A 16,514-nucleotide genomic window follows, 5' to 3' on the forward strand; every position below is an offset into this window, starting at 1 on the left:
GAATTTGGATGAACATATTTTGAAATCCTTTTTAGAGTCTATCTAATAGAATATTGCCAAGCATATGTTTGTTTTGGTGGAAACATTGTCTTTTCTTGAGTTGTTATTTTTCTTTTAGTTATTTTTTATTTTTATGTTTGGAATTTAGAATTTTTTAAAATATAAATTGAAGTTATTTGGTTATTACTTGTGGTTTTATTTTTAATTTGATTCACACCGTTGATATTATGATAATTTCTGATTTAATATTTAATGTCATAAAGTTATAAATTTCTTTTTTGAATTATTGTTGATACAATTAAGTTAGTTATTAATTTTTAATGTGTACTTATTTTAAAAAAAATCTAATTATAATTTTTAATTAAAGTATTATGTTTAGAATTTTAAATTTAAATTCAAATATACTTTTTTTTAATTTTTAAGTAAGTAATTGGGTTTGAGAATACTTTTTAAAAATTTATATAATTTATAAGCTACTATGCTAATTACAAATGATTATAATAAAGTAAATAGAATTACCAGTCTTATTAAAATGTGAGGTTATTTATATTGTTTAAAAAAAAATCTTTATCTTTATAGCAATACAAATAGGAAGTTCTTATGCTGACGTGATTCTCATACATTGAGTTTGAAAATTTATTTGCTTAAGTGTCGTCACTGAAAATTTTTAAAATTTTATTTATAAATTATAACTTATTACTTGCTTACGTTATTACCTTTTAAATTTTAAATACGCTTTCTTAGGTTGTTGGGTATTTAGTTTTTAATATTGTTGAACTAATAATTTGCTTAGGTATCATCACTAAAAATTTTTAAAATGTTATTTATAAATTATAATTTATTATTTGCTTAAGTTGTTACTTTTTAAATTTGAAATAATTTTTCCTCCAGATCGAATACAAATGGGAAGACTTTTTGTTGACGTGGCACTCATATGTTGAGTTTCGAGATTATTTGCTTAAATGTTTTTATTAGAAATTTTTGTAATTTTATTTATAAATTAATAGATTATTTGGGTAGATTGTTAGATAATAATAAGGATTTAGTTTTTGAGTTTATTAATAAGATATTTAGATATTTAAATCTTAATATTATTGAACTAATTTAAAAAAAAATTAATATATAAATTATTCGTTAGGTTGTTAGATATCAATAAGGATTTAGTTTTCGAGTTTATTAGCAACGTAGTTAAATATTTAAATCTTAATATTATTGAACTAATTTAAACAAATTTATTTATAAATTATTTTAAAATTAGGATGTTTGTTTAATAATAAAATCAACAATTTAAAAGTAATAACAAAACAATAAGAAGCAAGTAGTAGTAAAAAACAAGTTCGAAAACAAAATAATAAGAGCTTAAATTTGAAAACAGAAACAAAACATTCTTTTAAAACAAAACAATAAAAAGTTGAATTTAAAAGAGATTGTTACTTTTTAAATTTAAGTTATTTACTTAAGTTGTTTTGCTTAGGTTGTTATTTTTTTAATTTTAAGTTATTTTGCTTAGGTGGTTATTTTTTAAATTTTAAGTTATTTGTTTAGTTTATTATTTTTTAAATTTTAAGTTATTTATCGATTACTCTTTTAAATTATAAATTATTATTATTTGTTTAAGTTGTTACTTTTTAATTTTAAATTATTTGTACATAAATTAAAATTTAAAAATAAATTTAAAAAATACATGCTTCAGTTAAGAAAACTCTTGTGTCTTGATTCATGAATTTGCTAAGAGAAGTCGACGACGGATAATCAATTATTATTTTTTAAATATCAACATTTACGCATAATAGATGAGGAAAATGAAATTTAGAAATTTTAATATTAACTTCAATGTAAGTTTATTTATTTGGATTTGTTTCAAGATTTCATTCTATATATTCCAATTTATTTGTTTTAATATTTTGTATTTAAATTGTTATTTTAACTTTATTTTGTTACAAAAAATTTTTATAATATTTTTTCTGTACTTGAAAGATGTTAATTTCTTAAAGAAAATTATTTTTGTTGAAAATAAATAATTTTTCTATCTTTTTATTTAAAATATTATTATTGATATGTTAATATTAAAATATAAAAAATAAACATACTTTTAAAAAAAATACTTTACGTTATTTGATCTTTATAAAATTAAAATAATTAATTAATTATTAATTTTTAAATTGTAACTATTTCTTCAATAAAAAATAATTTATAATTTTTTTCAAATTTTATGAATTTGTTAATTTTTAAATTTTAAAATATAAAATATATATGTATATAGTTTGGTACAATTTTTTGTTGTTGTTATTTTTAAGTTGTAATTAGTTTTTTTAAATATAAACACTTACACATATTAGATGAGTAAAATAAAATTTAGGAATTTTAATATTAACTTTGATATAAATTTATTTATTTAGATTTATTTTAAGATTTTATTCTATAAATTTAAATTTATTTATTTTAATATTTTTTATTTAGATTATTATTTTAACTTTATTTTGTTATAAATATTTTTGTAATATTAAACTTTTTTGTACTTGAAGGATTTTAATTTGTTGAGAAAAAAATTATTTTTGGTGAATAAATATTTTTTTATCTTTTTATTTAAAATGTTATTATTGGTATGTTAGTATTAAAAATATAAAAGATAAAACATACTTAAAAAATGTATTATGAGATCAAATAATTTTATAATTGTGGCACGGGAGGCTGTATAGAGAACTTTAGCTTATGATATTCATTGGAGATGGCCTTCAGTGATGAGATTAACTTTTTATTTACCTGAAAAGTAAAATATCATCTTTAAAGATGATGACAATCTTGAGAAAATCATGGATCAAAAAAACGAAAAAAGTACGATGTTCTTAGTATGGATGGAGACCAACAAAGAATTTGAAGTTGGTCAAACTTTAACGTATGCTGGGTTTCCAAATCAATTTGTTTATGATAGCGAAGAAAGGGAATGATATCCACGCAAGAGAGAGTATTCTATTGGGAGGTTAAACTATGTTCCACCGGGTACATGTGATGATATCTACTATATGAGAATTTTGTTAATTATTCAAAAATGTTGCACAACATATGAGTCTATTAGAACAGTTAATGGGATTACATATCCTAACTTCTAAGATGCTTTCTATTTTATGGGACTACTGTGTGATGATAGAAAATTCATTGCAGTTATTAATGAGGTCTGGTCATCAATTGAGAAAATTGTTTGTGATGCTATTGATATCTAATAGTGTTAACAAATCAAATCGTATTTAAAATGCAACTTAGACGTTATTGGCTGACAGGATAGTACATATGAAGAGAAAAATATTGAAAAACTAAGGTATTTCACTATGTGGTAAATTATTATCACATGTAGGACTTTACTTGCCAAAATCAGTGTTCACTAATGGCCAACTTTACATTGCTTTATCAAGAGTTAAGAATCGCAATGGTCTGAACATTTTAATTCTAGATGAAGACAACAATCCAAACTCATCAACAAAAAATGCTGTGTTCAACGAAGTTTTTAATAATATATATTTAGATAAGAAAATAGTATTTTCATTTTAGTAACATGTTATGATTTAAACTTTTGTACAAATATTTGTCGTAGATATAACTAATTTATTAACTATACTTTCAGACTTGAAATAAAATGTATATCATGGAACACAACATTATATGCCAATTATTTTTCTAATGAGGTTAGTAAAATACTAGGTTGCCTATAAATTTTTATTAGCCTTATAATATAAAATTTAGTGTAAAATTGACATGCTAATATTACAATTATATATGTTCTTATTTTTTTCAAGTCTCTTTTTTTATGGTTCAAGAATATTATAGACTTCAAACTGTTCCATTTGTATTTTACTTTGAATAAAGATAAAACAATATTTTAAGTACGTTTATTATATAATGATGATAATGTTATACTAAACTTGAAAAATTTATGATTATTAAATATTATTTTCCATTTACCATGTCAAATTAAAATATAAACCCCGGGCATCGCACGGATTCAATACTAGTATGCATATACATATACATATATTATATTATATTATATTATTAGGTGAATTTTATGCTACATATAATTATAATATTAAAAAATTTTCAAATATTTCTAAAATATTTTAGTAATTTTAAGGGATAAGTACTTTTTTCATCCCTAAGGTTTGAGGTCAAAATCAAAATTGTCCTCGACCTTTTTTTCTTATTAAAATCATCTTCAACGTTACAAAACTTTATAAAATCGTCCTTTTCTACTTCAATTTTATTTTTTTACCAAATTACCCTTATTAAATAATAAAAATAATTAAAAAATTAAAACAAAACCTAACCCCCCCTCCCACTCCCTCACCGTAACCCCCATCCCTCACCCCATTTTCTCACCCCCTCACCTCCTCACCGTAACCCCCCACCCCTCACCTCCTCATCCCCTTCTTCATCACCACTAATCCAGTAATCTCCAATTTCCTTCTTCATCACCAAACCTCTTACCCCTTTCTTCATCACTAAGCCTCTTTCTCTCTCCCTCCCTCCCCAAGACTCTTACTCTCCCTCATCATTTATCCCTAACCACAAAATAAATAAAAAATTCAGCAATAACATCAATCACAAAATAATCACAAAATTAGCAACAATCCATCATCAATCATGTATATGTTCTTCAAAAATTAAAAAAAAAAAGAAAAAAGAAAAATAGGAAGAACGAAGAATAGAGAAAGAGAAGGAAGCCTTGGCCAATCTTCTTCTACTCTTCACCATCACCTCTTCCCCTTCGCACCTCCTCACTCTCCCTTTCCTCACCACCATCACCACTGCCACCATAGCCAAATCATCATCATGCAATTACTATAATCAGAGACAATTACTAATTTACTATAATCAGAATCAGTATCATCAATAATAAATTAACAACAATAATTGTGAAGGGTGAATCAACAATGGTGAAGCAACAATAAAAGCAAAAATAGAAGTAGAAGTAGAAGTAGAAAGTAGAAAGCAAAAGTAGAAGCAGAAAGTAAAAGCAGAAAAGCAGAATTGCAGGGGCAAGTGGCGGCTTCGGAAAGAGGCAGGGAGAACTCGAACAGCGGAGGGTCGGGAGTTGGACAGCAGCGGCAGTGCCTCCATGCAAGCTTGCGACGGCCGATGGCTGCAGGTTGGACGCAGGGGCGGTGGTGGGTGCACCTCTGAGGCAGCCCAAACGATAGCATGAGGGGGTGGGGGGGTTACGGTGAGGGGGTGAGGGGTGAAGGAGTGGGAACTGATGATGATGATGGGATGGGATGGGATTTGGGGTGGAGAGTCAGAGAGTAGGAGGAAGGGAAATTGGAGGTGGGTTTGGGGTGGGGGGAGAGACGAAGAGATACTGGGTGTGAGTGGGGTGGGGTTTTATTTCTTAATATTATTTTTATTAATAGTTAAGGGTAATTTGGTCCAAAAAATAGAAAAGGACGATTTTATAATGTTTTGTAATGTTGATGATGATTTTAATAATGAAAAAAGATTAAGGACGAAATTGATTTTGACCCTAAACCTTGGGGACGAAAAAAGCACTTATCCCTAATTTTAACTATTAATTTTAATATATATATATATATATATATATATATATATATATTTGAGATTAGCGATTAAAACTACTAAAATATCAGTATTTTAATAACATTTAAAATTTTTCCTATATTAATAATGATTGTGTCTATAAAATTTTTATAATATTTAAAATATATAATTAAAATTAAAATAATATTTTGTTATTATCTGATAATATTTTTTAATTTAATCATGTTTATTGATTAATTAAAAATATTATTGAATAATAAAAAATATAACTTTAATTTTAGCTCTATTTTTTAAATATTGCCAAATTTTATGGCTGTCATAAAATATACCATAATATATATTATCGGCTATGCTATATGTACACCAAAATCAGCTATCAATATAAAATACATATTAAAATATAAATATACATTAAAAATAAATTGAATCACGTATATATTTACAATAAGAATTATTCTTCACATCCAAGCAATTTTAACATCTAAGTTCATCCAAGTGATTTAGAATCACGCGCTTCTTTTTCCGTTTTCTTCTCCCCTCGAGCTTCTTCTTCTTCACCTCTAGTACTTTGTCTTCTTCCTCTCCTCCTCTTTTTTTATTATTTTTTACTTTCGTTACCATCGTTACCAACACAACCACCTCCTCCTCCTTTTTCTTCTTCTTTTCTCATGGGAATTTCTTCTCCTCCATCATCATCATCATCATGATAATCATCGTTATCGTCATTGTCATCTTCTTCTAATACGTATCGTTGTTATCGTTATCTGTTCATTTTTAATATAATTTCGATTCATTCTAGATTTAAATAAGGTGCACTTGGTCTGTGCTTGTTTTGAAACGAGTTTACATTCTGAATTTAATTTTCGATTTTGAATATAATTTTGATTCATTTCTGAGTGATTAAAGGTTCGTTTGGTCTCGTTGTTCTGCAAAATTTAAAACTCTTCATCCTCACCTTCTATTACTTCTTTTTCTTCTTCTTTTTTTATTTTTTTCTTCATCTTCTTCTTCTTATTTTATTTTGTTATAATTTTTCTTGTTTCACTCTCTTAAGAGGAATAAAAGTAAGAAAAAGAGAAGATAAATCAAACAAAAAAGAAGAAACAAGAATAAAAATCTCACAAAACTCCTCATCATATTCTTCTTCTTCTTGTCTTTGTTCATCTAAACAAACAAAGAAGAAGAAACACATAATGCTGCAAAATTACTTGAAGGATTTGGATATATTTTTGTTCATGATTTAATTTTATTTTTGTGTCACAATCATTAAGTAATTCCGGTTCATTCTAGATTTAAATAAGATGCATTTAGTCTGTACTTGTTTTGAAACGAGTTTATATTTTGTACTTAATTTTTAGTTCATTCTGAATATAATTTCGCTTCATTTCTGAGTGAATTAAGGTTTATTTAGTCTCGTTATTCTACACAATTTAAAACTCTTTCTCCTCACCTTCTACAATCACTTGATGAATTTTTGGATGTATTTTTGTCCATGATTCAATTTTATTTGTGTGTTTGTTTTCGAATTAAGTTTGTGTGTCGCAATCATTAGGTAATTTCGGTTCATTCTGGATTTAAATAAGGTGCATTTGGTCTGTGCTTGTTTTGAAACGAGTTTACATTCTGAATATAATTTCGGTTCATTTCTGAGTGAATTAAGGTTCATTTGGTCTCGTTGTTCTGTACAATTCAAAACTCTTCCTCCTCACTTTCTTCTGCTACTTCTTCTTCTTTTTCATTTTTTTCTTCTTCATCTTCTTCTTATTTTATTTTGTTATAATTTTTCTTGTTTCACTCTATTGAGAGGAATAAAACAAAGAAAAAGAAAAAAAATCAATCAAAAAAGAAGAAGAAACACATAATGGTGCAAAATCATCACAGAGAGAAGGAAGAAAAGGAAAAAAAAATACAGGAGGAAGAGAAAGAGGAGGAGGAGAAGAAGCCCGTGCATGAATGCGCATATAATCACGCTCTTTTAATGAGTATGATTTTTGTTGGTGTTTGACCTACTTAGATGGACTTAAATAAAACTTGGATGTGTAGCAATTTTTTTTTTATATTTTAATATACATATTTTAATAGTTGGTTGATTTGGTATGTACGCTTAGCATGAATTAAAAAAAAAGAGTGATAATACTAGAATTTTTTATTTAAAATAATAAAACCCCTTTCACACGCGTCACAAGTCACATGTAAAACATTGATATCAATTATTAAATGAAAATCATTTTGAAATCTTAATCATTGTCTATACGCACTAGTTAGAATTTTTGCAATATATTATAAGGTAAAGTATATTGATCAATAATAATGTTAGATAGATAATAGTACACATAATAGTCTTTGATTTATTATACTTATCAATATTGTTATTGTTATTTTGTTTACAAGAGAAGTTAGTGTTATACTTTACAAAACATAAGATTGTTATATATTATTATTATTATTATTTAAACTTTAAGATTATTTGATAATTGTCTCATAAATCTCATCCTTTAATGAAAAAAATATAAAAATAACTGAGACAAAAAAAATGACAATAACATTTTCTTTCAATATTTCTGTATTTTGTAATTTTAACAAACCCTATTAGGAGCCAAAACTAAAAGCTCTATATAATAGCACTATTAACAATAGATGCAATAATCTTATTGCTACATCAAAACTAATTCCGAATTTTGATTTTGAATATGGTATCAACAAGGTAGTGTTTGGTTCCTAACTCGAGATAGAAAACAGAAAACAGACGAGAAAGAATAGAAAACAGATAATGGGAGGGCGAAACCGTTGCTACGGCCCTTCATTCTGGAGGTAATAAATTTACTTAAATCAACATCCTCAGATGTTCATTCAATTCAAAACTGATCTGCTAAAGAAAAATGGAAAAGTATAAAGGTAGAATAACTATGACTTTGTTATTGATGGATACGTATATATGAGAACAATAGGGATCTGAAAGAGTTCATACTTTATATCAACAGACATAGATGAAGAATCCATTTTAGTAACAAAAAAACATGCATTCATAAGAACCCTTGTATAAGGGAAACAAAAAAAGAAACAACTGCACTAAACAAACTCCATCACTTTGCATAAAGATCTAGTGCTTGTCCTCCTTAGGAGTCTCTTTTGGAGGCACCTTTGATTCCAATTCTTTTGCAGATTTCTGCATTTCCCTGAAAAAAGAATTGCAAGAACATATTACAATTTGAAAAATCTGTTAAATCTATGTATAATCGACGGAAAAAGTAACCATCGTCTACGTCGACATTGCAATATAAGAAGAAAAATAACAAAATGAAGATATGTAAGTTTAGGTTTAAGGTTTAGGACAAACATGCTTTAAAGTGCAATTCCAAATCACAAAAAAGCCATCAAATTATTTTTTGATAGATTCATAACATACATTTTGACTTACTAATTTAATAACCAAATCAATAGTTCTAAGTTTATTTCTAGTAGTACTTATTTAGAGGGCGAATGTCAGAGATTATGGGGTTCAAATTCCAGAAATAGCCTCTCTACACGAAAGAATAAGGCAACAAATATCTACTCTCCCTAGACCCACCAGATCAGAGTCCTATGCACCAAGTTCCCTTTACTTCTAATTAGGGGTGGGCAAAAAAATCCATATTTTGGATTTTAAACCAAATCCAAACCAAACCATTTTAAAAAAACCAGTTTTAAACCAAAAAAAATCCAAACCAAATTACATTTATTTTATAATTTGGTTTTTGATCCAATCCATTTAAATGGTTTTAAATCCGGATCCAGATCCAGATCCAAATTAAGATCCGGATCTAAAAAAACCCTAATTGAGTCTTCTCCTCTTCGACAAATCCATTCAACAAAACCAAATCCACTCTTCGCCACCGTCAACATTTCTTCCTCTCTGCCTCTCGTCGGAGCTCGCCGGTGGTTCCCAAATCCACTCTTCGCCACCGTCAACATTTCTTCCTCTCTGCCTCTCGTCGGAGCTCGTCGGTGGTTCGTCGGCCTCTACCTCTTCGAGTCTATAGTCTTCACTTTGATTCGAGACTCTGTCTCTCTGCCTCAACCTCCCATTCGCGACTCTGTCTTCTCTCTTTTTCGGTTCTCTTCTTCTTTCGTTGGTGGCTCGCCGGAGCTCATGCTCATCAATTGAGGTAAGCCTCCTCCTTGCCCTTGGTTCTGAGTTCTGAGTTTTATTTGGGTTTTTTCTATTTTGTTGATTTGTTCTGTTTTGTTCCTTCATGAGTATACTGATTTGTTCTGTTTTGTTGAATCCTTGATGAACTGATTGCCATGCTCATTTATTAATTTTTTGGTTCATGCATGTACCATAATTTATTAATTTCAAATTGACCCCCCCTAAAACTTGATTTCATAAAAAATCTACTTGCTGATTTAAGCCAATAGGTAAGTGTTCTATATGTATTGTGCTACTTGGTTATATAACCAACAACCAATCTCCTAATCTCTTATAGGAATTAGAATTAGATAGACTAGTAGTTGAAGTTGCAGGGATGAATGATGAATTTAAACAATGCTACATAAGAAATAGACTAGTAGTTGAAGTTGCAGGGATGAATGATGAATTTGAAAAATGCTGCATAAGAGGGATAGTAAGAACACTTCAAATGGTGACATTGATTCAAGAACTTTAGTAAGAAGTGTATTAACTGTGGTTCAATTAGCAATCATATGAAAAATCATTATTTAGTTGAAGAAAACTAACTTATCTTATACATGTTTCTGGCTTTGTTGTTCTGATTTTTGTTGTAAATAGAATTTTGTTCTGAAAAATCATTAACTGTGTTCTGCCTTGGCCTTCTTTTTCTTATCATTATTTACTGCCTTGAATATCTCGCTCTAGCAAGTAGCAACTATAATATAGGCAATGGAAACAACTCAAGATCTTAGGACTTAGGAGTGCTTGCTTTCACTAGTCCCCACCTTAATTTTGTTGATATGAAACACTGCTGCTGTCTTGTTCTGCTGCTATCTTGTTCTGCTGCTATCTTGTTCTGCTCCTAATTGTTTAGCAGCTGCCACACTAAAAGGTCTAATTTTGAAACTATCTGTATTTATAGTCATTGAAACTATCCTAATTGGGCTTGACCAATATTTTTACTCGCAACACTTAACTAAATTATTTAGTTCATACAGTAATAGCTAGTATTGTTATAGAGATAGATGGAGGTGGCATGCATAGTACTAGTATTTGTTTTAATTTGGGGATGGGGATTGGGGAGAGTTATGAAAAACTAGAACATTTGAAAGTCCAAATATAGCTTTCTCTAGTTGAATCCAATCTGTTATATTAAATGCTTTATCTTTATTCAATATTTCCTTGGTTGCATTATCATGTCTACACAGAATATCAAACATTAATATGAGATTTAACATGTAAACAAATTGTTAACTTATCAATTCAGTTTGCTCTTTAGTAGTATGAATTTCATTATTCTGCTTGTTGAAATTTGAGATATTTGTATTTGCCACTTGAATTATTCATTGTTCATAGAGCATGTGCTTGCAGGACTTCCTATCATGATAGGTTAATTGAACCCCGTTAAGTTTTCTATTTTAACCTTATCTGTTGTTGTATCTGGTAATGAAACCTTGTAGCATGTTGATATAATCGTTATAGTGGTGTAAATTTTACATTTTATGTATGCCTTTCAACATTATTTTATTAGGTACTTTATAGTTTTAGGATTAGCTTTTAGATATATTTTTATTAAATGCAATTATAGAAGTTCTTCTGGTGAATGGTAATGGGTTTGAGTGTTGTAGTTAAAAAAAGAAAGAGATTAAATTTTGGATTGCCAAGCCGAATTGCCTTTTAGTTGGGTATCTTAAAGGTTTATTTTAATGGGATGAATTGCTTCAAATTGTTGTTAAGGTATACCTTTGAGCTCATAAGAAATTTATAGAAGTATTTATAAATCATCTACACTACCAGAAAACTTTTAAGCTGAGGTGTGGAATATGATAGCAAATGAAGACTTAAATATAGGATAGCAAATGAAGACTTAACTTGCTAGCTTCCATTTTCTTTAAACCCCTTTCTGAATGTGTAACAGAAGATGGAAGCTATTGCACTCTAAAATTAATAGGTTAAAAAAAAGGGGATGGCTGAGATTCATGAGCAGAACTAGATATAAAATAAAATGCAGGAAATCAGGGGCTGCCGTGCTGGTTTGGAAAGGTTTCGGAGGGTTGTTTTTTAATTTTTAATTTTTGGTTTCAGTGTGTGTTGATCAGAATTAAGAATAATTGTCTAATTTAGTTTACTAAACATATTCTGATGCTTGAGTGACTACTTTTTATAGGGATAAGGTAGAGTTAATGTTGAAGTTTTATTGGCTGCTGTTTTTTTTGGATTAGTTTGTGTTAATTTTAGCATGTTTGGCACCAAATTTTGAGTTATGTACACCTTGCTTTATATGCAGAGCAAGATGACTGAAAATAGTAATATTGAAGCAACAGGGATGTCCGCTAGCATTCAACCATCTTCTCCACCGTCAGGTGTTCGTAAGAATCGGTCAGCTGTCTGGGATCATTTTGATGTAGAGAATGCTACCGAGAAGAAGGCTAAATGCAAATATTGTGGTAGCTTAATACAATATGGGAATGGAACCAGCTCAATGGGTGGTCATTTGAGAAGATGCAAGCAAAATCCTAATAATGATTCGAACAAAAGAAGAAAAACAACGACCACACCGACTATAGATGAGCGTGGTGTTTTAAATTCACCCAGTGCTTCCAAATTTGACCAAGAGGAGGCTCGAAGGGCACTTGTGGAAATGTTTATTGGGGAAGAGCTACCATTTCGCTTCGTTGAAAGCCCGAAATTCCGAAAATTTGTGCATGCCCTACAAGCAAGATTCAAAGTTCCTTCACGGACTACATTAGCACGTGACATTGGAGCTCTTTATGCTGAAGAGAAGATGAAGTTGCAAGATTTTCTTTCGGAAAATTGTGGTAGAGTATGTCTAACCACTGACACTTGGACTTCAATTCAAAATTTTACTTATATGAGTTTGACAGCACACTTTGTTGATTTGGATTGGAAATTACATAAAAAAATACTTAATTTTTGTCAAGTGACAAGTCATTCAGGAGAGGTTATAGGAGCAACAATTGAATCTTGTTTAAATAATTGGAATTTGAATCGGGTCTTTAGTGTGACAGTTGATAATGCCTCCTCTAACGATGTTGCAATTAAATATCTGAAGCAGCGATTGAATTCTTGGAATAGCATTATTTTGAATGGTGAATTTATTCATATGAGGTGTTGTGCACATATTATAAACTTAATTGTAAAAGAGGGGTTGAAAGAGATTGATGAATCAGTCTTGAGGATTCGTAGTGCAGTAAAGTATGTTAGATCTTCTCCATCTAGAGCTAGTAGATTTCAAAAGTGTGTTGAACTAGAAAAAATCCAATATAAAGGCTTGCCTTGCATGGATGTTGAGACTAGGTGGAATTCTACCTATCAAATGTTAGAGGTAGCTTTGAAGCATCGCAAAGCATTTGAGTTGCTTGCTTTGAAAGATAATACCTATATAGGAGAGATGAATGGAGGAAAAGGGAGAGGTGTTCCTTCTGATTCAGACTGGGAGTATGCTGAGTCCATTGTACCATTTTTGCGAGTGTTCAGTGATGCCACTATACGTGTTTCTGGTACCTTATATGTTACCAGTGATATGTATATGAAGGAAGTATTTGCAATTGGATGATTTATTCGTCATTCTTGTGATTCTGTTGATTTTAGTACTATGTCAATGGCAGAAAGGATGAGGGTTAAGTATGAGAAGTATTGGGGCAATCCTGATTCGGTGAATATGTTGTTATTGATTGCTATCGTACTTAATCCAATGCAAAAGATTGAGTATGTCAACTATTTCTTGGATTACTTCTTTGGAGAAGAAAAAGGAGGCGAATTGAAGTCAAAGTTGTCCAAGTGCATAAAGTTACTCTATCAGCAATACCAAAGTTCTGGGGAAGCAAGTGAAGCTGATACGCAAGAAGTTCAAGCCAACAACATTAATACCGATCTTCATGGCATGGGCTTTTTTCTGCAAGCAACCGGTCGCAGAACAAATACAAGATCTGAACTTGATAGATATTTACAAGAAGAATGCGAGCCATACTCCCATAAGTTCGATATACTAAACTGGTGGAAGGTCAACTCAACCCGATTTCCAATTCTTGGAAATATGGCTCGTGAGGTATTGGCTATACCTGTTTCTACAGTAGCTTCGGAGTCTGCATTTAGTACTGGAGGAAGAGTCCTCGATCCATACCGCAGTTCCTTAACACCTAGAATGGTAGAAGCCTTAGTCTGCACAGGAGATTGGCTTAAGGAAGATCTTTTCTCTGCTTTAGATGATGATGGTGAAGTTCTTCAACAAGTTGATCAAGGTATAAAATTTATTTCATATTTCTTGTCATTTTATTTTATTTTTGTTTTTGTTATCTTTCTATTTTAGAATTTAGGTATTAGTTACCAATTAAAAGTTGTTGAATATAGACTTGATAATTAATTTGATTCCCTTGGCAGATATATTTTCCTCTAATGATGGTGCTTGTTCTATGGCGACATCAATTGATAATCTTGATGATGACTAGGTATGCTTAATATTCTCATTTAGTTTAATACTTTCATTCAAAGATTTGTTTTAAAATGACAAAGGTATATTTTGTTATTTGCAGATATATTTTCCTCAAAGATTGTGGTTGTTTGATGATTTTGTTGGCAACTTGGCATCTTGTGATATTTTGTTAGAGAGATATTTTGGTGGTATTCTTTTGATGTCTTGAGAATGATTAAATGTTATATAGATTAGCTATTATCATTAGATTTATAAAGAACCAAATTCTAGTTGTAATGAACCTATACACTTTAAAATGACTTTAGTATTAATTTTACTTTTTAAAAAAAATATGGTTTAAAAATTGAATTTCTAAAAACTGGTTTTAAAAGTGGATTTTTTGTTAAAATATCTAGTTTAAAAATTGAATTTTTAAAAACTAGTTTTAAAATTGGATTTTTGGTAGAAGAAACTGGTTTTAAAACTGGATTTTCAAAAACTGGTTTTAAAATTGGATTTTTGGTTACCAAAAATCTGGTTTTAAAACTGGATTTTATAAAAAAAACCGGATTTTAGATTTGGATTTAAAAAAACCGGATTTAAAACCGGTTTTGCAAGTAAAATCGGATTTAAAACCGGTTTGTAAATAAAACCGGATTTAAATTTTAAAACCGGTTTAGAACCGGTTTTTATTTTTTCAAACCGGTTTAAAACCGGTTTTGCTCTTCAATCCAGTTCTGGTTTGGTTTCCTAAACCATAAAACTGGTTCTGGAGTGGATCCAGTTTGGATTTTTAAAAATCCAAACCATGCCCACCCCTACTTCTAATGGTAGTTGCTTAACAACCAAGTCAATAAATCAAAGCGAAGTTCATGGTATGTTCCCTTTATTTGAAAAATAGCATTGATCCAATTCATTTATACTATGATACTTAACAGATTTCAATCTTCGAAACTGTTGTTTTTGGTCTTACTACCCGTTAAACATGCAGTTTTTCATCAAGAGAAACACTCAGATCAAATCCTTCTCAAAATGGGAAAGCAGTAGCTCTAAAAATCCATTAAAAATGTATTACAGAGAAATCTCTTTCCCATTGTATATAGGGCTAACTACACGAATCAAACAACATCATTGTACTGTATCATAAACAAGTAACAATCCCTAAAGAGAGAAAAACAAAAAGGTTAAAGGAACATATATCTAACACCGCTAGCACATCATCAAATTCTAAGACCTCAGGCATGACACCAATTCTTTCTAGCTTTCTCAATATAAGCAGTTTTTGACATAAAGGTAGTTGGCTAAACAAAAGTAAGCTGATTACTAGAAAAACCTCATCCGCAAGGTTGGATTTCAAAACCGCCATTCCATTCACTACTCCAGGTCAAAGCTTAGCCTTCTCCACCTAATTTTTTTTAGGAGAGAAATTCCTTTAAAGGAAATGTAATGTGACCAATATTTTTTCTTGTATATTTGCCTTATTGACCCAATACTAACCAACATTTTTTTGTTCATTAATAATAAAATACAACGTTGTATTGAAAATTAATGTAATGTATAATTTTCCCCTCTATGAAAGGATGATAGAACTTCACTCTCTACAATAAATTATAAGTTAACTTTGACCACAAAATAAGATAATCCAGCCAATGACTAATAGCTCAAATGGCATAATCTCCCCATACTCAATTAACAGGTTGCGGGTTCGAGTCTCATATCTTTGGTAAAAAAAAAAAAAAAGATAATCCATAAACATAAGCTTCCAAGTTCAGAATTTCAATATCCAACCAATCACTCTATGTTATCCAAATCCCACTCCTAAACCGTAAACTCTAACACCACCCCTCAAAAGAAAAAACAAATTTCAACAACAAAACCATCAATCGAAAAACTAAAAACAAAAAAACAGAAGCAACCCAGAACACGAGATCAAAACTTGACGAGAAAAAACAAATACCCAGACGGGAATGAGAGAGAAAATGGGAAAAAGGGACTCACTTAGAAGTAGCAGTTTCTTCTTCGAGCCAGTTACGGATGTGCTTAACGTTGCGCTTGAATATGTTGGCTGATTGCTTCACGTCGCTCCTCAGAAGAAGCACAACCGCACTCACACCAACCACCGTCATCACGAAATTCGTCAAACCCATAATAGTAGCGAAGGATTTTACCCCCCAGAGAAAAAAAAGGTACTCTTTTTTATGATTTTTATGCTGCTGCCAACGTTGAGAGAACCGGACTGGTCAATAAACCGGTAAGGTGACTGATTCACTGGTTCAATAGTTCGATCAGGGTTCAAGCGGGATTCAACTGGTTTAATTTAGATATTAAATAAAATTATTAAAAAATCAACATATAATTTCAAATATTTAAATTTAATAATTTCTA

The 16,514-nt window shown here is 29.8% G+C and overlaps 2 protein-coding genes across 2 annotated transcripts; one reads left to right on the forward strand and one right to left on the reverse strand.

The window, feature by feature from the left end:
• Positions 1 to 8,647: 8,647 nt before the first annotated feature.
• Positions 8,648 to 16,276, reverse strand: LOC148555377 (uncharacterized). The gene is made up of 2 exons (XM_088492016.1): positions 16,128 to 16,276; positions 8,648 to 8,723 (listed from the first exon to the last, which is right to left on the reverse strand). The coding sequence occupies exons 1-2, from the start codon at positions 16,274 to 16,276 to the stop codon at positions 8,648 to 8,650; spliced, it is 225 nt and encodes a 74-aa protein (XP_088348142.1).
• On the forward strand, positions 13,299 to 14,166 carry LOC148555378 (zinc finger BED domain-containing protein RICESLEEPER 2-like). The gene is made up of 2 exons (XM_088492149.1): positions 13,299 to 13,959; positions 14,099 to 14,166. The coding sequence occupies exons 1-2, from the start codon at positions 13,314 to 13,316 to the stop codon at positions 14,164 to 14,166; spliced, it is 714 nt and encodes a 237-aa protein (XP_088348275.1). The 5' UTR covers positions 13,299 to 13,313.
• Positions 16,277 to 16,514: the final 238 nt, after the last annotated feature.

The sequence above is a fragment of the Arachis ipaensis genome, chromosome B6 (assembly GCF_059453495.1).
Source record: "Arachis ipaensis isolate K30076 ecotype BB chromosome B6, ASM5945349v1, whole genome shotgun sequence".
NCBI lineage: Eukaryota > Viridiplantae > Streptophyta > Magnoliopsida > Fabales > Fabaceae > Arachis > Arachis ipaensis.

Excerpts from the sequence above, each read along its gene's own strand:
- LOC148555378 (XM_088492149.1), top strand. The coding sequence starts at position 13,314 with ATGTCAATGGCAGAAAGGATGAGGGTTAAGTATGAGAAGTATTGGGGC. Across the intron at positions 13,960-14,098 it reads TCTTCAACAAGTTGATCAAG|ATATATTTTCCTCTAATGAT; the intron begins GTATAAAATTTA and ends TTCCCTTGGCAG.
- LOC148555377 (XM_088492016.1), bottom strand. The coding sequence starts at position 16,276 with ATGGGTTTGACGAATTTCGTGATGACGGTGGTTGGTGTGAGTGCGGTT. Across the intron at positions 8,724-16,127 it reads GAAGAAACTGCTACTTCTAA|GGAAATGCAGAAATCTGCAA; the intron begins GTGAGTCCCTTT and ends TTCTTTTTTCAG.